At 36.4% G+C, this 22240-nt stretch overlaps 1 protein-coding gene across 10 annotated transcripts in view; it reads right to left on the bottom strand.

Annotated features, from left to right (window-relative positions):
• NTNG1 (netrin G1) overlaps positions 1 to 22240 on the bottom strand; it is a 150268-nt gene that overhangs the window by 34689 nt on the left and 93339 nt on the right. For 4 of the 10 annotated variants that reach the window (XM_031505521.3, XM_085585950.1, XM_085585953.1 and 1 more), the window contains exons 5-7: positions 12536 to 12562; positions 2641 to 2706; positions 754 to 813 (exon numbers count right to left, since the gene is read on the bottom strand). In XM_031505521.3, the coding sequence (XP_031361381.1) occupies positions 754 to 813; positions 2641 to 2706; positions 12536 to 12562 (153 nt within the window). Of the gene's footprint in view, positions 1 to 753; positions 814 to 2640; positions 2707 to 8573; positions 11053 to 12535; positions 12563 to 22240 lie in introns of those variants that run through there. The other 6 variants (XM_031505520.3, XM_085585952.1, XM_085585956.1 and 3 more) reach the window with 3 other exon arrangements.

Below are 22240 nucleotides of genomic sequence, written 5' to 3'. Positions count from 1 at the left end.
GTATTTCATGAATAATGAGATATTCACAATAGCTGCAGAAAGACAAAACATCTTCATACATACTCTTTACAGATAAATTGATGGGGAAAAACAATGAAAAGATCTCAGGGTTCAGACTGTGAATGACAAATATGCAAATGAAACAGGTTGCCTGTAAGTCAGAAAGAATATTGGCATCCTTTATTATATTCATAAAATTCCATTATTTTTATAGAACACTAGAACATCAATTCAAAATGTAATGCCTGCGCTCTGAATTTGCACACTTACAATAAAATGAAGACATAAGGCACACTTACAATGCATTAAAAGACACAACAATGCTTTACATTCCATGGCATTTACAGATACTTCTTGAGGACATGGACAATTGATGTTTTATGGATTGTTTGCCCTCAACTAATCTGCTTATGTTTCCTCTTTTACAGTTTATGCATAATCACTGAGGAAAACAAGACTCTAGTAAACATCTGCTTTCTAGGCAAGGATCTGAATAGTCATATTCATACATATAACTCCTTTAAAAATAAATGCCATGCTGCTTTATTTGCCACCAACAACTGTCTAAGAAGCATATTTATTTTTCTTTGTATGGCTTATGTTTACGTGGCTTAATGCTTCTGTTGTATTCAATGAAGATGTCTCACCAGTAAACTAATGGGTACACTCCACAGATATTCCAGATTCATACAGTGCAATGTTTTCACAACACAGAGCACTATGGGATCCCTGTATGAATCCTAGAATTCCTACCTCTCTTGTGGTTTGCAACTTGAACAGAAGAAACAGTTGACATAGCTAATTTGGGAGCAACTGGATAGGTAATAAAATGAACAGCAAATTAGAAAAATTATCATAATAGGAACAAATCAAAATATTAAAATAAACATATTTATTCTATAACTTTTGAATTTAACAATTTTTTTTTTTTTTTTTTTTTTTTTTTGTAAGGAAAGGGTAAGGTTACAGAAAATGACAAGGAAGGGAATGTAATTTACATCTATGCACTATGGCAGTTTTGTGTTAGAAGTTATTTGGTGGTTTCTCCCAATCCATGACAAATGACTATATGGTAACCAGGATGGTCTGAAAAGGGTTTTATTGAATTTGAATGCACATTTATTCTGGCCAATTAGCATAAACCTAAACCCCACAATAAAATGTTTAGATATTGGCACATATTAGATATATTTAGACACTGTAACAATATGCTGCAAACACACAAAAGCTGAAGAAAAATGCTTTGAAGTTTTTGTGTTTTGTGCTTCCTACCAAAACATCAAAACTAAATTTACTTAAACTCTTATTTTAGGGGAAGAAACACTGAATAATTCTGTGCTGTTCAAAACATATTTTGCAATCAAGTTAGGTCTTAGATCATACACAATATAATTAAGCAATGAAATCCATTAGAAATGCTAAGTATAATTTAATTGAGAATGTTTTGATTTAAAGTTCTTCTGAATAACATAGGCTAATCCTTACAGAGAGCAGAGGAAAAGAGATCAGTCTGAGTGGGTTTTTTTGTTTGTTTAAAAAAGATATGCAAAAACTTGGAAAATACAATGGGAGCTAAATGAAATTGGAATGCTAGGTATTTATCAGGGATAGGTTGTTTTAAATATATGGTGAATAGTTGAAACAAAAGTACATTTCTAATCCTTCAATAGAGCACAGATCAATTAGTATTTTCTGTTTTGTTTGGCACATAGAGACTTGCACGTATAACATGGTAGATTTCACATGCACATGGTGTATTTTTGGTTTGGTGATCGTGATCCATAGACTTAATTACAGCCCTTCTCGTGTAATTCCCAACAGATTCCCAATATATCTCATTTGGTTTAGTGGCCATTTTCTAGATTGCCTTTTCATTAATTTTATTCTCCACCTCTGTGTGTTATAGCACAGAAAGGGCACCCTTTGAACACGAAAGCAAGCCACAGGACAGATTTCTGCAGGGACTTTTAGGGGAGGAAAGGGCAGTAAATAAGAACAGAAGGAAATTATTTTTATGAGCAATCACTTTGAAATGTGAAGTATAGCTGAATACTTCTTCAACTAACAAAGAATCTTAGTTTTATTAGTCACCTTAAAAATTAATTTTGTTTCTTTCAGTGCTAATCGTCATATCACAGTACGTAAGTAATTTTTTGTGTAGAACTCAAATTGTAGAAAACCATGGGTCTTTCCTGCAGAGAACTTGCTTGTGTTGTGGATGGCATGAAAGCTGAGGATGCTTCTCAGCTCACTTGGGAAAACAAAGTGGAAACAAGACATTAAAAATGCTCTTGAGGTTGACAGTGACAACCTTTGTTAACTTAAAAATCCCAAAACTTACCCAAATACAGATTGTGCTATCTAAACAAATCCAAAATTATCCTGGGCTTTCTGTGTATCACAGATTTTAGTCTGTATGTCTACTATTCCCATATTCGCAGTAATTTGCACAGTCTGAGTGTTGGAAAACTCCCTTTCCAGGTGAGGTTTGTTTTATAGTTATTTTCTCACAGGACAGCATTACTTAGCACTAGAGAAAAATGAGTTGGATTATCATAGTTACTAATTTGCCATCAGGTGGGACTCGTTGAGAGCAAATTTCAGTACCTTTAGACCACTAGGAATTTTACAGCATCCTACCTTGGTTTGGTTTAGAAACCTCAAGGGAAGAAATATTCGGCCATATCCTATCAAACTTTGGAGGATCTGCATGCATCAGGAAAAATCAGGTTTTGTTATTTACATCTGTGATATTGTTCTAAACAGGCAAGCATATGGACAAAGACAGAGATTACACACAGCTATTACTGGACTAGTCTAAGTTGCACTAGAACAGAACATGACTCCACAGTGAACAAGAAAACAAGCAATTGATGATTCCCAAAACACCAAATGGACATAAAATACTGTGCATAACAATTTCTCTTCTGTGGCTTAAAATATAGTTTTTCATGACAAGAAGATATCCTAGGCCAATATATATGGCTGTAACACCAGGAACAAAACAGGAACATATTTTGTTAAATCTGCTCTGCAGAGATAAAACGACAGTATCAGACAAATATGGACTTCTTACCAAAGACACATATCTTACTGTAACATCCTGTTTCAGGGCCTTTTGAGTGAATTACATATCTGTTACCAGAAGAAATATATTTACCAGTGGAGTGGGCCTCTTCTTTGGCTTTCACACTTTTGTGTTTTTCATCTATTTCCTGTCATCTCTGCTCATGTGTTTTACAGCTTTATTTTTTTTTATCATAATGTTAAATATTTAAATTTCTTATAAGTTCTACAAAATGTGTTACTTGCATGAAGCTTTTTGTGTGAGCAGTAGAATTAGCCGTTTCTCTTTAGAGCTTCATGTCCTTTTATTAATGTGTTCTGGGGCTAGGAAAGTAAGGAATGACAACCCTTAGCAGAATGGCTCTTGGAGCTGAAAGTGAAGGGGATGGGATTTTGGGGATGGAAAGAAAACTTGTTTCTCTGTTTCCATCTGCCTAGCTTTGAGCATTAGACTTGGGCCATGTTTTTATAATCTTCTCTGACTACTGCAGTGATTGTGTCTTGTCTGAAACAAACAGAATTCTTCTTAAGGGTCACATCAGCCTTCAGTGTGGTGATGTTATTGGGGACAGAGCTCTTCCTTCTCTTCTATGAGGAATTCAGCTGGGTAGTGCAGACTGCAGTTGTCATAACCTGCTTGGCATCGAGGGGCTGGGCCTGTGTATCTTTATCTAGATGGTGAGTTTCACTGTTATATCCATCTTAATGGAAAACCTGAAGGGGAAGCTATGACAAAATGATAGGGGCTTCAAACATCTGATATGGGAAGGAAGGCATCCCAAAGTATCTTCTGACCCATTTTTCAAGGGTGAAAAGAAATTGGCCACATGGAGCTGTCTGTCCCTAAAGTCCTCTCACACAGAGAACAATTAAAGGAAAGGATGGGGACCTGCAATGTGCCATTTGCTTTTAGGCAGTCTTCTGCAATTGAATGGGTGAACTTGGAATTTAGTTACAATTACATCATATTCTTGCATTTTTGTGCTTTTTCCTTACCAATCAAGAAAACAGAAGAAAGAAAAACTGAACCAGTTGGGTAGATTCTCAAACAGTCTACATATTGACTGACATTAACCTGTCTCTACAGGCCAGATCCACCAATTCCCACACATAGGAAGTGCAAGTGCCCCAGTCAGAGTGGATGACAAGAAATATCTCCAAGCTGTACCTAGTGAGGTTCTGTGGTAACCCTCACCCCCTCCACTGACACACTGCTACGAAGCACCTGGGAGACCACCTTCCTCCTCTTCAGACACTCACTGACAAATTGCACAGTTAATTCCCTGTCAAATTCTGGCCAATTTAGGAAGATTTAGACTTGACCTAAACATTTTAAAGCGACTGGATATTAGGCATAACATAAAAATCAGGAGTTAAAAAGGGAAAGCAATCATTGTGGCCTATGTTGTCCTGCTGTCTCCTGAGCCTTTTTTTCTTTTAGCCATTGTGCAGCATCAGAGTTGTTGCAGAAAACTGGTCACATTTCAGACTGGAGCTTCCAATATCTTACTTATGTTGTTGAGTACAGTGTGGCACACCTGCTATAAAAATTACATGACTAGTGGTCTTAGGACTAACCCTCTGGAATTTTTAATTTCATAAACTGTAGGTCCTACATAGTAAATCAGATACTTTACATGATCAAACTGATATAATCAGTAATATTTAATATATAATTTATCCTGATTATGATTTTTCTAAGTAATATCATGTCCAAGTAAAATCATTCCTTGTAAAGCAGAAAAGATTTACATATTTCTTAGGCATTCTATATATGTTGTAGATCTGTGCTTGTTTTAGCAAAATTACTTAAAATGGGGATTGTGATTTACTGCAAAATAATTAAAAATTCCTTGACCCTTTAAATGAGATAACAGCGAACTGAGTTTTTTAATGGACATCCAAAATAATAAAGAGCATATTTACAGTGCCTGGAAATTACCATTTAAGTATTATTTCTAGTGATTATTACTGGTTATTACTGATAATTATAACCATATTTGAAAGGACTTCTGGAGGTAATTTATTTCCACAGTTTGCTCATGGCAGGGTCAACTTTAAAGTTAGATGAAGCTGTAGAGGGTCATCCCCAGCTGAGACCAGCTGCTGCTTGGTAATGTGGTTAATGCTCCTTAGACTTAAAGCTCATGTTATGTGTTTTTTTTTTTTTTTTCAGTCTTTGGTAAAGAGGATATATTTTACTCATAGCCTTTATTCATGGCCTGTCTTTCCATCAAGATTACAGGTTTCTTGATAAAGGTCTTTCTTCATATCTTTGACTGTTTTTTTAATGGTGATAACTTGAAATGCTTTATCTGAAAATGTAGGTGAGATGTCCAAGCCTAAGAATGTTGGATGTCATTCCCACATGTACATTGGAGCAGATGAGTCATCCCTTGAACAGACACTGGGAAGATTCATTTAGCAGCTAGTTATTCTTTCACAGCAACCTGTGAAAATACTTCTAGTCCTTGGTGATTACCACCAAGGGTTTTATTTATAGAGAAGTTGACTAGATTAGCCAATCTTTTCCAGAATAGTTCCATGTCTAGAAACTGCATTTTGTAATTAGCGTCATTATTTACTAGAATAATAAATGAATCTTGGAGTAAGTATTCTAAAAGATGTGCTATTTCAATGTACTGTAAAATATTACATGACTGTTATTCTGGGTAAGGAAGGCTAAGGAATGTGAAAGAGAGTTTCTAAATGTATGTTTGAGTGTTATCATTTAAAAGTGAAGCTATTGTAGGCATTTTTAACAGTGGAGGTATGCAAGCTGTGTGATGATAAAAAAATCAGAGATGACATTTTATATTTGCATTGGATATTTTTGCATTTTTAGTTACTATTGTTCCAACGCCAATTATATGTAGAAAGTAACTTTTGGAAAAAAATTTTACTTTCATGAAGTAAGGGAAAACTTACTGCATTATATTTATTAGATGTATTATTATTTCCTTTTTCTCCTCTCAATCTTTTTTTTTTTTTTTTTTTAATTTCCTCCCTGATATACAGTATCAGAATTACTTCCAATATTAAATGAAGAAAATCTGTCTCAAATATTCATTGGAACTACAGTCTGCACCATGGGCTATATCATGGTTTCAAACTGGAGAAATGAAGGAAATGAATGGGTAATTCCAACCAGACAGCTGCACATGAAAAAAGCCCTGTCACTATTGTGGCAATTAATGGGCATTTTGTTGGTTTCTCATTCCAACCAAGTACTGAGCTGGCAGTAAAATTAAAGAGTATTCCCAGTGAGAGGGGCTGTCCCTGCTCAGGATGATGGCACAGGTGATGGAGTGCAGGAATTCTCTGTGCTGCCTGGGCACCAGTGCTCTGCAGCCAACAGTGCCTGAGCACCTCCTCAAGTGATCCTGCAGGCCCAGCCCACAGACAGTGCATCTGCTGGAAATTACTACCCATAAATCTCTAAGTCTTAAATAATGCTTACTAGTGGCAGACAGGGAGCACTTGTGTTGGCAACTATCATTATTAATTTAATTTTTAATAACAATAAGGAACCCCAGTGAGATATGCTGATTAAGATGTTTTCTAACTTTCTTTCCATTAAAAAAAAATAATTAAGAATGTATCAGTATAAACTTAATGATTCAGTAGAACTTCATGTCTCTAGCCACAGAAAGCTGGCCTTGCTGCTACCTATTTTAAACCATGAGTAGGCAGCAGTAAATATCTGTTCTCAATTAGAGATGCCTGCTGAGGACACTGGAATTATGACAGTTGGTTTAGGTGCTAATATTGAACAAAAAAATTAGTTTTTTTAAAAAATAATGCTCACTGAAATCACTGGCAGATTTAATAGCTGCTGGAATAATCGAGTGTTGTTTATATCAGATTGTATTCCACCACGTCTTGCAATCATTATATCATTGTTACAGCATTTCTATCTCTTTTGGTCTTTTTGAAGCTATGATAATCCACCTCACATAAAATTTGCCTTTTAGCACTTTCATTAAACTGCAAAATCTAAATCACTGAGAGAAATGCTGTTTTTTTAAAATCAACCTTTTATTTTATTAAGTTAAAAAAATACTTTGCCAGTATTAGGCAATCTTTCTTGGAGCAATGTAGGAAGTTTCATACCTGTTCCTTTGAAGAAAGGAGAATTCTGCATAAATGTGAAGATGTGGTTGTTTTATGGTACCTCCACAGCCATAACAGCTTTTATAACTGTTGGAAGAATTTAAATGTAATTAGTCCTTTATGTGTCCACTTGTAGAGTAAAAAAGAAAGCGATCTTTTTAGAGGCTTAAAAATAATCCAAGGATCCATTTCTGGAAACCTTCAGATATCAGAAAAAAATATGTCACTGATTTGAACAAATTGTTGGCTGATTCTCAAAATAGGGCTGAGGAAATTCTTAAATTTTAAGTATTTCCAATATAATTTTTGTAAAAGTGCACAATGAATTCAAGTACTTTGGAATGAACCATTTTGGTACCTTCTCATGAAAAAAAAGGATTAATTTGTTGATAGGTTTCAGGGGTTGTGTTGTTATTTTTTATTTGGACTGGTTCTGCTTTTTCCTATAAAAATGTTAAAATTGTCTGATCACCTGGAATTACTGTACAATAATTCACAACTGATGAACCGTAAATCAAGATTTTTTTTTAGATCACTATGCTGATTTGGAAACCTCATTCTTTGCTTTATCTGTGAAATAAACTGATTACATGTCTTAAGGAACAGAAAGAAAAATATGAGAGGGTAACATAGAAATGCTTTTTTTTCCTGGCAATTTCCAAGCTTTATAGATAATTAGATTTTCATATATCTTTTTGGGTCATGTCTACTCACTATAAACTTCCTTGAGATACTGAGCTCAAGTTGCATATTGCAAGTGCCATGTGTTTTGCATGGGTACTGTGGTACATATTGGAATGTTGGTATTTTCTAGAGTATTCTATCACTGGATTATTTATTAATTTGTGGTTAAAAGAAAGATAACTATGAACTGAATAGTTCTCTGTATATTACAGCAAATCAAAAAGCATTGAAAACACTGTGTGATTGACAGACTGATTTAAACTAACTCAAGATGGTTGTGGAAAACTGGGAAGAGGAATAAGAAACAACTCAAAACTGTCAGTGGCTGAGTCTGAGACTGCTGAGCACAGCTCTTCTTATCTGTTAAAATTGGTGGATCTTGCAAAACCAAAACTGAAACGAAGGCTCCCCCAGATCCCATCCCAAGGACCTTGCAGTGCTCCCTGGGGCAGCACTGGTGGTTTCTGACCCTGCCCTGAAAATAACTTTATTTATTTATAGATTTGTCCCAGTGATTTTAGCAAAGAGGTGGTTCCTGCTCCATGCTGGGCTCAGTTCTGCTTCCTCACCTTCAGGGGTTACATCCTAGCTATAGAGCAGCAAACTGGCTTTGTTGGCACTGCTACCAGGTAAAACTACCCGTAATGGAATTATTTGGAATGTAAATTTCTCTCAGATCCAGTATTCAAATGGGCACATCACACCACAAAGGCTGTTTGTATTTTGTATTTTCTTTCAGCTCAGTAATGTTTTAACACAGTGTAAAATCTAATTTTAAAAGGAAAAGATTTGAAGAGCTTCAAAGCATTAAAGGAGAGAAAACAAATACTGGCTTGATATTATAATCAGTTATCTAGATAAGGTGATTGCCTTAGACTGGAAGCCTGATTAACAATATTATTTATTAGAAGGTCAGATTTTGATACAATTAAATTGAAATGAGAACATTTTGCTTATATGTCCAAAATAATAGATACAGTCTGAAGACAATATTTGAATGTTTTTAAAGAGATAAATATCTTAATGGTCTCTCAACAGGACAGCTTTCTGTAAAACTTGACCTCAAATAATAATAGAAAAGTAATGTATAACCTAGTTATGCATGTTTATGCCCTGCTGACATGTTGTGTATAGACTCTAGTCCAGAGCTTGGCATGGTAATGGCTTTGCTCACACGATTGAAGATTTAATAAGAGAACTTCTTGGTTACTGCAAAAGGGCAAAATTTGGTCCAAAACACTTTGTGTTGTTATTAAAAATGAAAAAAACCCCAACCGTTAGTATTTGCTCTCACCACCTTTTAAAGTATATATTTACCACATTAGAATTTCATTACAAATGTGAAAAACAAATAAAGCTACACTCATCCAGACACTATTTTAGCTCCAGAAAAATACCGACGAGATTTTTCAAGGTTAAGAAAACAATAAAATAAGAAAGTGCCCATTCTTTTTTTTTTTTAACACCTTCATCTTGCATTTATTATATTAAAAAAAAAAAAACCCTCTTAATTTTAAATTGACTCTAAAGAAGAACAAAAACACAGAGAACAAAGCAGAAAATACTGTTTGGCTATTGTGATTGCATCTTGCACTTGGGTGCATGGTCTGTCTCTAAACTCTGACTCATCTGCCAGCAGCAGGCTTTAAGGTGATAATCACCCACACAGAGCTATTTGCACATCATGTCTATCTTATCCTCTATCTAATTATACCCTCTATAACAAACTGTTTAGCATAATTAGTGGATTTATGCTTTATGGAAAAAAAGAAGCAATGGCTTAGAAGACTCAACTTTTGGAAGGCGTACATGTACAGATTAGTAATCTTGGTATTTGGTCATAATAATGAACATTTTTGATGCACTGCTCTATGTAAAATTGTACAATCATTATTTTAGCAAGTAAAATAATGCAGTTTTCAGAATATTTACATACTAAATATAAGCATTGTTTAAAATTATGAAATGGTTTTGGGACTCATTAATTGCTAACACTTTCACCAGTATTTTTTCAGGCATGGCTGAAAAATGCTGAAAGAGCCAGCATTGTAATCAAGAATGCTGGAAATGATCAGAGAACCTATTATTCAACTGATAGACAACAGCAGGTACAAATGACCTTAATGGGAAAGCTCTCGGGGTTTTTTTTTTTTTTCCTTTGTTTGCTTTGTTTTCTTCTAGATGATCAGAAAGGATGTTTACTAATGACCACTCTTTTTTTTGTGTTCAAATTTTAGTGCTAAGCTGCTTTAATACAAAATCCTTTGAGGTAAAAAAGGAAAATAGAGAATAATACATATATGTGCACACTAATGAATATATTTTATTTTTCTTTGCTGGCTTTCATTGCAGTCTCAAAGAAGTTTTAAATGAACATTGCTTGAGGTGGCATCTTCTTTGCATGCTGGAAGTTTAGTGTTTCTAATCCCCCTGTCCCAACCACATCCTCCTTATACACTAGAAAAAAGCTGGGAGCACATAAAAGCCAATACCCCCCTGTAGATGTTTGCTGCCAGGCAAAATGAAACCCAAACTGTATCTCCCAAGAGTAACTTCCTGCCCTCAGATGGGGAAAAACTGCTAATATGAAAACAAATACTGTGTTAGCATAGACAAAACAAAAATCATGCAGAATCCATTAAAGCAGCCACGACTAATTAATCTTGTTTGGTTTTGTGTGTTAATTGGACTTCTGTTAAATTCTCTTTGAGAACAGGATAAATTTATGGATTATATCCTTGTTTAACAAAAATTCTGCTATTCCTGTGTTACAGGAAAGGTGTCCAAAACATTAAGCAAGTAGAGTTATTTCTCCCCTGAGCTATTTAAGAAAAAACACAGGAAAAAGCAAGCAGTATTTACTTGTGCTCATGAAGAGATGCTCATACTTCACCCTTTTTAGGTAGGCAAAGAAACATGTTGAATTCTACCACATATATACCAAGACATTTACAGCAGACTAAAGAGAAAACACAGATTTGCATAATCTCTTGTATCTCCTATAGAATGTTAAACAGAATTTTCTCTGTAATAAATAAACTGTACTAATCACCACAGTGTAAAATACAAAGAGGTCAACAATGCATCCTTTCAGCTCACCATTGTTCAAAAGGTATTTGAGTTTCCCTATTAAGTTTTCAAAGGCCAACATCTGCTGATGCTCAGAAATGGTAGATGTGGTGACGAAGGCTGTATGGAGGGTGAAGTGAAAACACAACCATATAGACCATGCAACACAGTAGTACTAAGAAACTATAGCACAATCAAACTCCAAGGAGCTATTTCCCATTCATCCCATTTCTGTTATTAATGGCAGGAATATTTCTGAGAACGGTGACATAAACTTATTCTCTTTAATTTAGTTAATTTTTTTTTTTTAATGAAATATGTATAAACACGAAGTTTTGAAAATAGCACATCACTATGAATCTGCAGGTGTGCAAATACCAGAGGAGACACTAGAGCAGGCAAATGACATTATTAAGATTTAAGGCCTTCATTTGCACATTATTGTCATTGATGCTGTTTTTCTATTTAAAGCAGAAAACAGATGCTGTGGTATTCAGCTGCTAAAACTGCTCACACTTGCAAGGGAGATAGTTTTGATGGCATTTAACTTGCCTGTCTAGAGCTTAACAAATCAGTGCTATTCATAAGCTTAAGTAAACTTAGTTGATTATAAATTGATAGTCCTGACCCTGCACCATAAAATTGAGACAGTTTTACCCAAATTGTTAAAAACTTTTCACTTGGATAGCGGGTATGGCAAATAACATTTAACAACTGTGATATTTTATAACTGTGATTGTCCTGTACTATGCAAGTTGTGCCCAAAGTATTTGCAAAGCAGAGGCTGTGGGGAATATTCTTTCCTTGAGCCACAGCAGGATCCCATTTCTCCCTCCCTGCTTTATTGGCAATTAACTAACGTGCCATGACTGTATGCACTCCTCAGCTGTGGAACTTAGCTGAGGCTCACAGCTCAGCTGCTGTCACTTGGTCTCTTCATAGGTTTTGTTTAAGTAATCATCTATTTCATTCATATAGTAGTTATTTGTGTAACAGTGTCATGCTTTTGTTATAGTTTAAGAGTTGCATTTCGGTACTTTGATTGCATACAGGAAAGCATTTTTCTGTGAAGGAACACAATTCTATTTATTTTGTGGAGTAAAGCTGAGTTCAAAGCCCACTAGAGTTAATGCAGATTCCAGCAGATACGCTGCATTTGCTAATCTACTTCCTAGAAATGAAAGCTATTCCATTTATAAACTTTTCCATTTGCTCTTTGAATGTACACACACATATACATACATGAAAATTACTGGTCCTATACTTCTGTTATTAGCAAACGCTTTTCTTCAAAATGCTCAATAGATACTTGCTCTGCAACAGTGTCTTAATTCTTTGTGTCACACTGGTTTTATAGAACTCAGTGCTCATCTGCTGATAAGAATCGATCAGAAAATCTGGGGCTGAATGCAGATGTAAGGAGTGACATTGTCTCTGACCATGTGATAACAGTTACATGTTAATGCCAAAGAGGAAGGCCAATGCACAGTCCCTGCACCACAGGGCATGCTGTCAAACATTATCTACCCCAGAAAGGGATGTTGGGAAATCAGATCCATGAAGCTGAATGACAATGCAAAACAATACTGGTTTTATTACTTACTACCAATACTGGAAATACTGGGTATACCTGCAGGGAAAGAAAACACAGAGAAGTGTAGTTAGCTGTTTGCTGTAGCTGGCTAAGCTATTACACCTAAGATTCTGAAAACATCTTCAGAATACTTTATCAATACATAGTTAAACTCAAGCATTTGCCATTACGTGCCCAGTCCTTTATAAATGCAGTCTTTTAGATTTTTCAGTATGGGGCTGCAGGGACCACTAAAATGCATTGACAGATGGGATGTATACCAGCTCTCTGAACTTCATGAATTTGTTCAGAACAGTTTTGTATTTCAACTAACCAGCCATTAGGTTTAATGCTCTAGATAAAAATATCAGTCATGCATGTATTATGCAGATCTGGGAGAGTAATTTAACTAAGGAATAGATGCATTGCTAACTGCTTTGGCCAGCTGCTTAAATCAGTGGTTACCTTCTGTTGCATTAATTGTATAGAACTATTTTTCCCTCTTTTACCTGACAGTTATCTAAATTAAACTATGTAAAAGAATTGTAATTGTGTGAAACAATCTAATGCAGTAGGTTGGCTATATTGATTAAGCCTCTCATTGATTTTTTTTTTTTTCCTGTGTTCATTTCAATTCCTAAACTGAATTAATGCAAGGAAACCATTCTGAGACAGGTGAAATTTACCATAAGAGGTGGGGCTGTTAAGGAGTAAAACACCTTCACTGGATAAGCAGTGTGTTGTATAATGCAATCCCAAGAACTAGCTTCTTGTCAGGTCTGCCCTGAAAGCAAGGCTTTGTGTGTAGCACAAAACCATGGGTATAAAATCTTTCCTGAAATGCCATTTTCTTAAGATTAAATGCCATTGTTAATGGGACTGTGGCTCACCACTGGGGTTAGTCAGAAACTGCAGATTAGTACTGAAATCCTGGGTATTTTCATCCTCTTCTTTAAATACAGTTTGCTTTTTAAAGTTTTCTTGACTTCTGTGGCATGCATTTTGTTGCAGAAATCTGTATTTCTCCATTAAACTTCTGGTACTCCTCTTTCAACATCTATCCTAAAGTTCTCCCTTACTCAGAGATGGCATGGACCTCACCCTGCAATTAAGTGAAGGAATGTCTTGAGAATAAATGACATTCAATGTAAGCAAGGTTGCAGACTCAAGCTGGGAAAAATCCTAACTTGTGGCATGGCTGAGACAATGCTGAAGTAAGAGAATTTGCAGAATGGGGACCAAACCCAGACTTTTTATGATTCACCACATGAATCCTGGGGCACACATCAGAATTGCAGCTCTTGGGTTTTATATCCTATGGAAGCTGTGGCCTGGCAGAGAACCAGAGACAGCACCTGCTGGCTCACCCAGCCCCACACTCAGATGCTGTTTGCAAACTTAATTATTTCTACTTCTGCTGAGATTAATATGTATTTTCCAAAATTTTAGCACCATGAGGTATTGAATGCTAAATACAAATATCATCATTATAGAACAATGTGGTCATAGTTCTAATAGTAACAAAACCTGCTTTTTTTGGTTAAGATAATTAAAGAAAATGTCCATCCCCTTATTTTAAAAATGAAAAAGACAATCAATTTTCAAATATTTTCCCTGAAGTTTCAATAACAGCTTGTTTAAATTTTTGCAAGTCATTGTAGCTGATTCAAATTAGCAGGATTAGTTTTCCTTTATACAGTCATGGAACCTACAAAAATATTAGATAAAAGACAAAAACGGTGTTCTCGCACTCACACTTGCACTGTGAAATGGTATTTGTATTTCCTCTGGGTATACTCCCCCGCCTCAAACCTCTCTGTCTCCTACACACACACACACAAATATCCTTTCCTTTTTCTCCTAAACAGATTGTAGGAGAGGAAGAGGTTTTCCTGCAAGTCTGGTCGCCTCATATTATCATACTTCAAAATTTTCAATGAATTCATAGTGATAAATGCTTCCTGGGCAGAGAATAATGAACACAAGATGCCTGCTAGCCTGAGGGCTCTGTATTAACCTTGCAAATATATCTTCAGTTCTGTTTCAAAAGCTGTTTTGCTATTTCTGTACAGAGTTTCTTAGTTGGTGAGGTCTTCTGTAACCAGACTGATTTTTGTGCTACCAGGTATCCCTGTGTGAGGTGGCTGGCCTTGATATTGCACTACTTTATGCCCTTCTTACTAAAGAGAGTGAGAATTACACTTCTGAGCTTGTCTGGAAAGGAGCTGGTTATGTAGGGCCACGAAGCAGGATCTATTAACACTCTGTGAAAAGTGCACATATGATGGGGAAATTATTCTTAGAAGGAGTGTTTGTGTGAGATCTGGAGTTACATATTGAGGCTAGCTCTTGAATTCAGCTGAGCTGGATTTGGTGCAAGTCCTTAGGTAATCAGACACAGGAGGTGTGATTCTGCTCTCCCTCTGTCAGTGTGGAGGCAGGCAAGGGTTTGAGTGCAGGGCTCTGCCTGTGCCACCACTGCTGGGGACAACCACAGGCTGCAGGGTCACCCCCCACTGCCGGGGACAACCACAGGCTGCGGGGTCACCCCCCCACTGCTGGGGACAACCACAGCCTGCAGGGTCACCCCCCCACTGCTGGCCCTTGGCTTGAACCTGGTCTGTTCCATGGCATGGATTGTTTCTAGTCAGCCTTGTGCTGAAATCTGTGAGCACTTTGCAGCATGAAGTGATGGGGACACGTTAGAGAGATGAAGGATCAGGCCTCCTTTGATGGACAGTTCTATTGAGCAAGGTGTAAAAAGGGATTGAATTTACATCTATTCAGTTGTTAAACCAAACCAATGTTCAGCCTAAATTGTCTTCCAGTTGAAATCACTGGGATGGTTATTAATGGTAATAGATTTATAGTGAGGGAACATCAAGTAAAGCATGCAAAATAAGTTCAGAGGTTGGTACTGCCACTGAAATTGCAAATATTGCAGGAGAAAATCACTAATACTATTTATTATTTTTGACTTGACTTGAGGGTGGTGGTTTGGTATATTACATGTGCACTCTAAGTGCATCTAAATATATATGCATTACTTGAGAGGAAAAAAATCTGGTGTTTTCCTTTCGTACGATCTTCAGCATCTGCCCTGTAATTTTCTCATTTCCCCTACTTCCAGAAATGGGTTGTTTTAGCTCTTAGCTACCATGGAGTTGGCTATTGAGATGAAGAAAAAAGCAAATCAGATGCTAGCAAAGAAAGCAAGTTTTTGATTCTGTCTCTAGTTTGTGTCAGTGTGAAATCCTTAACACAAAGGAATGGATCAAGCTTTCTGTGACAAGGACCACACGGCTGCTTCCAGTGTCAGGGCAGGTCATACCCTGCAGACTCTCTTAGCACCTCCATTGTCAGTGCCTGCATGTGCTTCTGGCAGGACTCTTAAACAGGAACAAAATATAGAGCTTTTCATAGCAGAGTCAGAGCAGGGATGTTAATGCCTCATCTGATCTTTTGCTAGAATATCTGCCCTACAGCATGACAGCACTCCCTGCAGTGAATCTTTCTTCCCTTTGCAGCTCTTCCATTGAGGAATGATTGCAATATCAGATGCTCAGCATCAATTTCAGAACTTCTGAATTCTCTAGCAATTTAAAGCCCTGAGAAGCTCGATGATACTGGTGTCTTGTAATCCCTCAAATGGAGTGAACATTATGATCATAGGAATAAACTTTTCATGCATTGTTAAACCTGTATTCAGACAAAGGATTGCACACAGTGAAAGAAAATTCTTTGGAAATTTAATCTGTTTCATCACAAGAGCCCAGAACTTCTGCTACTGTTAATTTTGCAGTTGTTCCTCTGTATAGATTGAATTAATAGAAAAGGAACTGCTTTGATGAAGTTTTTTATCCCTCACCTCTGCTTTCCCAAATGATATCACCAGAAATAAATGGGACAGAGGAAATAGTTATTGTCTTATTGGGTAACATCTTTTAAAATTTGGACTTCTTTGTGTTATGTTTTAGTGAGTCCAAACCAGTATTAAAAACTCTGTCTAGGAAACACCCAGTGAGATCAAAGGATGTTTTTTTCAAGTAATAATAATTTATTGATAGAATATTAGAAACTTTGAAAAGCCTGAAACTCAGACTATTTATGGCACTTTGAATATCTTGAAACAGACACTTTTCCTTCCCATGCTGCTGGTGCTTAAGGACCAGAAGTCTCTTTCATTTCACCTTTTCACTGTATATGGCAAAAATAGAGTTGTTTGAAACCACTGACGTACGGAAACAATTCATTTCCCAGCAACAGATGTCACCGCAGCCAGCACAAACAGCCAGCTCAGCAGGGTCATGCAAGAGGGTAGAGTGCTGAAGGATAATTTTCAAGCCCTTTTTTAAAAAAAATACAGCATGTTATTTATAATGCATTGTTTTTAGGTATGTACCTGCAATATTTTGCTGGCTATTGCACTGGATACCCAGTTGAAGGAAAATGAGTTTATCAGTTGCAGATTTTTGCAGTTTTTTCTGACACTTCTGTTTACATGAATGCTCTTGATATACTGCAGTTTTGTCCTCACACTAGGTTTCCCAGCCTTTTGTGTGACATGTTCCTGTGGCTTTATACCTTCTGTAAGCTTCATGGGCTAATATTAATATGCAATATAAATATAAAATAGGAGCAATATGAAGCTTTGCTGTTTTGTAACTTATTGATTGATATCTTATTTTTTCTCTTTGAAACACATTGTGAAATGCATCAAGGAGCAATATTTTATGACTTCAACATCAGTGTCCCATTTGTTCAAATCAAGTAATGAAGATGACACTGGAAAACTTCCAGTTACTTGGGAGAATGGGCCCTTAGAAAATGGGACACTGTCTAGTTTATGAGTCTGCTTTGACTGGAAAGCAGGATGTGTGATCCTTTTAGTTAGAGGCATCCTTGTTCCCTGGATTCCTGACTAGAAAGCACAATGTCTTTTCCTGAACAACTTTTTTTTTTTTTTTCTTGGACAACTTCATTTATGGTGATCTTTCAAGATGGCTTTGTGTCAGCAAATATTTATGGGGAGAACTGAACATCAATGAGGGTAATACCAGTGCACTTCTGGAGGTGCCATGAGTTTTGCCAGAAACTGTTTCTGTGGCAGCTGTGCTGCACGGATGTCTTGTAAGTCTTTTGCCTTTCAGGGAAGTTTAAAGCTGTGCTGCTGCTGTGCCATGGGAGGGGGGACCTACTGCAGGAGAAATTTGGTAAACTGAGACTGTCTGCCTGAGTCTTGACTGAAAAGAACCACCAATATTTCCCATGTCCTGGTCAGTGCTTTGTTTCGTGTCGAACTCTGAATTAGGAAAGTCATGTAACAGCTGGGAGGGGGTTCTGCTGAGTGTGGGGCACTTTTGATACAGGTTATTGGTGGTGAAGGGACTGACACAAAGCAAGCAGGCTTTGATGCAGGGCAGCTCAGTGCAGTCTGAGACAGCTCTGTCTGATGGAGCAAAGAACCTAAGTGCCAAAGGTGATCTAAACAATAGGAGGAAGAAAAGGGCTAGCGCTGTCAGACACATACAACTGCTGAGGAGAAAAGCTATCCTGTAATACCAAGTAGAGAGAAATTCAATAAGTTCACTTTGTGTGTCAAAACATATTGCAGAAAAAACTATCTATAGAAAGTGGCAGCACAAGGGAATGAATGTAATCACAAAATAGTCAATAAGATAGAGTGGAAATATAAAATAAATGCTGTGTGGAGACAAATGGAGAAATATTGTTAGTGCCAGTAAACAACAGAGTACTTGCTGTCTTTCACAGGTAAAGCATGGAAAAACGTTTTGCATTCTCCTGAAAAACTCGGGGTAACTTCAAATGGTGAAGAAATAAATGGATAATGAAAACAGCTTTGGGTCAAAGTTTCCGCTATGACTACGGACTAATCTGGAATGGCCTTCTGTTTAAGGAGCTGCAGCTTGAAAAGGTATGATGAAATCTTACTGGCCACAAAAAAATGGCAGAAATGGAGCAATAGAAATAACAGAAGTTCTAGCTGGGAAAGATTTGGAAATATACATTAAGCTTCTTGTTGAATCTGAACAAATTTCATAAATTCAGAGAATCTCAAGAATGAGTGTCTTTTTATTTTGTGGAAAGAAGAAAAAAAATTCAGAGTGTTTCATTTATACAATTATTTTTACCTGTATCTTATTTAAGCATATTCGTGTAAACTTCAAACATACATAAATTTTTAAATAATTTGGTCTTAGATGAAAAAGATGGTCTCTGAAAATTAGAGGAAGGAGAAGTATCAAAGCAACACTGCATTACTGGATTATACAAAGTGCCCCCAGAGAACTGAAGTAATATATGAAGGGAAGTTATTTCTATCAACATGTTCCAGGAACGATTTCAGAATCCACACCTGATTAGGGAGACTATAACACCAGGGCTGCATTGCTGACCACATGATGGAGATGGTGACATAAAGGCAACAAGTTAAGTGAAATTACACAGACTGTGCAGAGAGTTTACACAATAATGCATAACTTCATATGCTTCAACGCATACAGCCTTAAATCAGGAAGTGACAAAAGAAATGAAGATTTACATACCATAAAGGATTTCTGCTTGTACCAATGAATCAGACAAGCCACAAGAAGACAAGCTGATTTAGTTCTGAGGCAGTCCATAGGACACAATTCAAGAAGTAATTATCAGAGAACCACTTCTGGACTGAAACTCAACATGCTTGTTGAGAAGGAAAAGGATAAAAAAAAAATCCTGCAGTATTATTTAACTTTGAGAGAGCGGGGAAACGAAAATGGGGACGTTAGATAAAAGAAAAGTGAAAAGAACATCTAAAAAGATATGCGTGCAAACAGCATGGAAGCAGCTGGGGACAAGTGTATGAGAGGCTCAGAATAATCATATATAACTCATCTCTTTTTTTTGTAACTTATAAAAATTAGCTCTCTTATAAGAAAAAAAAAATCCAAACTCCAATGCCAAATTGAAAACAACAGAATGTAGATGATTTTGGAAAGATATCCTTCAAAAGTGTAAACCTTCTCAATGGAGAAAGATATGGGAAAAAAGCCATAAAATCTGCCAATTTAAATATAAACCACAGTATTTCGAGAATCAAACTTCCTGTGGACACAGAAGTTAGTAATTCTTTTTTGTTAAAACTATCATACTAGAAGCAGGAGTCCCAGAGAGATAACTGGGAAGATAGGCAATTGAGGTATTATTAATACTATGACTAATTAATAATTAATTTAATATTGAATATGAAATTAATTGTTTTCAGTGATGTTCACAACAAAGAAAGAGAGATTCTCACCTGCTGAGGAATTTTCTCAAAGTCTGTTAGCATCTGAAGTAAATGGTACTGCACAAGAATTGCCATGAGGAAAAGTTGCTCCAAGAAGTATTTTATAGGAACTCAAATATGATGTTTCTGTAGCATGTAACCTGTCATGTAAGTCAGCCTTGAGGCCAGAAGAAATGTTTTAACTCTGGTACAGTCTTAAAAAAGGACTCAAAGACTCAGCCAGAAAGTAACAAAATATAGAAAAGGCACATTTTTATGTCATTGTAGAAGAGCCATGTTGTTATCCTATCTAGAATATCATGTGTAGTTTAGCCTCACCAAATTAAAAAATGATCTCATAAAACCAGAAGAAAAAGCACAGATGACCAGAGATGTGGCATGGTTTTATGATAAGATGAGAGAGATCAAGATTTGTCATTTAAAAAAAAAAAAGTGGAGGAGTGGGTAAGGTCAAGTCTATATAATGATAAATGGTGTTACAGATGTAAACAGAGGTGCATTATTCTTTGTTCCTTCCTTATTTAAGAAGGTACTGGTGTAACTGTAGAAAAAAATTTAAGACAAGCAAAATTAAATACCTTTCACTCATTGTCTCACTCAAATTTGAAATGTATTGCCAAAAGGTATCCCTGAGGTCAACCTTACTTTAGCTGGGTGTCTCTCTGTTCTGCAGCAAGCAACCCCAGCAGTCCAGCTCAGAAAGCCAATTTATTTCATGGTAACTGAGAAGGTGAAGAAGAAATCCTTCATGTTTCTTCCTGTTTGCCATAAATTCCTGCTGCTGATGACTGCTGAAGTCAGGATTTGAGAGTAAGTGGAATATTCATCACCTCAAACAAGGTTATGTTTTCATGATGATTCATCATCGCTGTCATCCCCAGAAATGACTACCTATTATTTACAAAATGTTTTGATGAAACTGTATATTTGCTGAAATTCACTGATATTGTTTTAACATAGAGTTGATTTAACAAGCTTCAGACACTCTTTCAGTAGGTGCTAATTCCACTGTTCTGTCTGGTGTGTGCTCAGCTGACTGGGAATGAGGTAAAACTCACAGCAAGCTGAATTTAGCTAAAATCAACCTGGTAAATCTCACCATATTTCCCTAACATAGCTTTAAAGTATTAATTCTGTGAGCCACACTCAGTTTTTATAACAGGCAAAAAAAAGTGAATACTCTTACAAAATGTTTTTCTCTGCTTTTTGGAAGTTCATTTTTTTCTGCTCAGTAAGAATTTTATCATAATTTCATGCCCCCATACTTCATGGTTTGTTACTTAGTCTATTACTCTCACATTTTACTTGATAAGGTCCTGCTTCCTATGATCTTCATTTCTGAGTTTTGATTCTTCACAGCTGCTGCTTTGAAGTCTTAGATAACATTATGAGCATTGCACACTGCTCCTGGTTTTAAACTTTTCATTCATCTGCGTACATAACTCTGTTTCTCTCAAATAACTTTTTCAATAAATTGTTATATCTAATATTTTAAAACGAATGTTTTGCTTTTAATCAGGGCAAAACTGTGGACTCCTTTCTTAAAAGAAGCTAGTAACTTCTGTCTAAAGGTATCCTCATTTTCAGTCCTTTCTTCAAAGGAATTTAAGTCTGTTACTCAGTTCAGAGGGATTCTGAATCACTGTGTATTTCACATGCGCGTGAAAGGGAGAACTGATGCTCACACTTGTCTTTGTGCCCTCTCTTTCAGCACCATGATTTATTTTGACCCAGTCCTGTCCAGGACCAGGAAATAGAGCTGTCAGTAACTTCTTGCTTTGGATAATATAGAAGTGTGTTGGATAGTACACATGTGTTGTGGAGTGGTTGTTAACTGGAAGCAAGCAGAAGTAAAATCTCAGGTTTTGCCCTTGCTTTCCCTCTTCAACACCTGATCTACAAGAGTGCATCTGAATCTGGACTGCAGGTCAGCATCAGGGAAAAGTTTCCCAACTTTTAGGTCTGTAGTTAGTAATAAAAAAAATCTGGCTCGAGGGTTTTTTTTCCCCCTTTTTTAAATGGACAAAAAATGAGCAAGGATCTCACATGTTGAGCTGAGAGTATCACTAATCTCAAGATAATAAAGATGTATGAATGGAGAGCTGAGGGCACCCTGGCTGCAGCAGTACTGCAGTTATTCCCACTGTTTTCTCTCATCTGTGTGTGTTCTTTATGTGAAGAGTCACAATTTTTTCATTCCTTTGCCCTTTCTGTGCAGTGTCCAGGGATGTGTCTATGGATATAAACATGTGGCTCTCCTGGAAGTTATTTACAACCACGTGAGAGCACAGATGATGTATACTTACAATTAGCACTTAAAAATGGACACTTGTCCAATTATACACACACCAAGTCAGAAAGAAATGACAAACCTTTGCAAATATTAATCTTCCTTCAGAGTCATGATATGGAGCAGAACTGTAATAATGAAATATCCTTATTATAGA

The sequence above is a fragment of the Lonchura striata genome, chromosome 8 (genome assembly GCF_050655825.1).
Source record: "Lonchura striata isolate lonStrDom1 chromosome 8, ASM5065582v1, whole genome shotgun sequence".
Lineage (NCBI taxonomy): Eukaryota > Metazoa > Chordata > Aves > Passeriformes > Estrildidae > Lonchura > Lonchura striata.
This window is presented reverse-complemented; position numbering and strand designations above follow the sequence as displayed.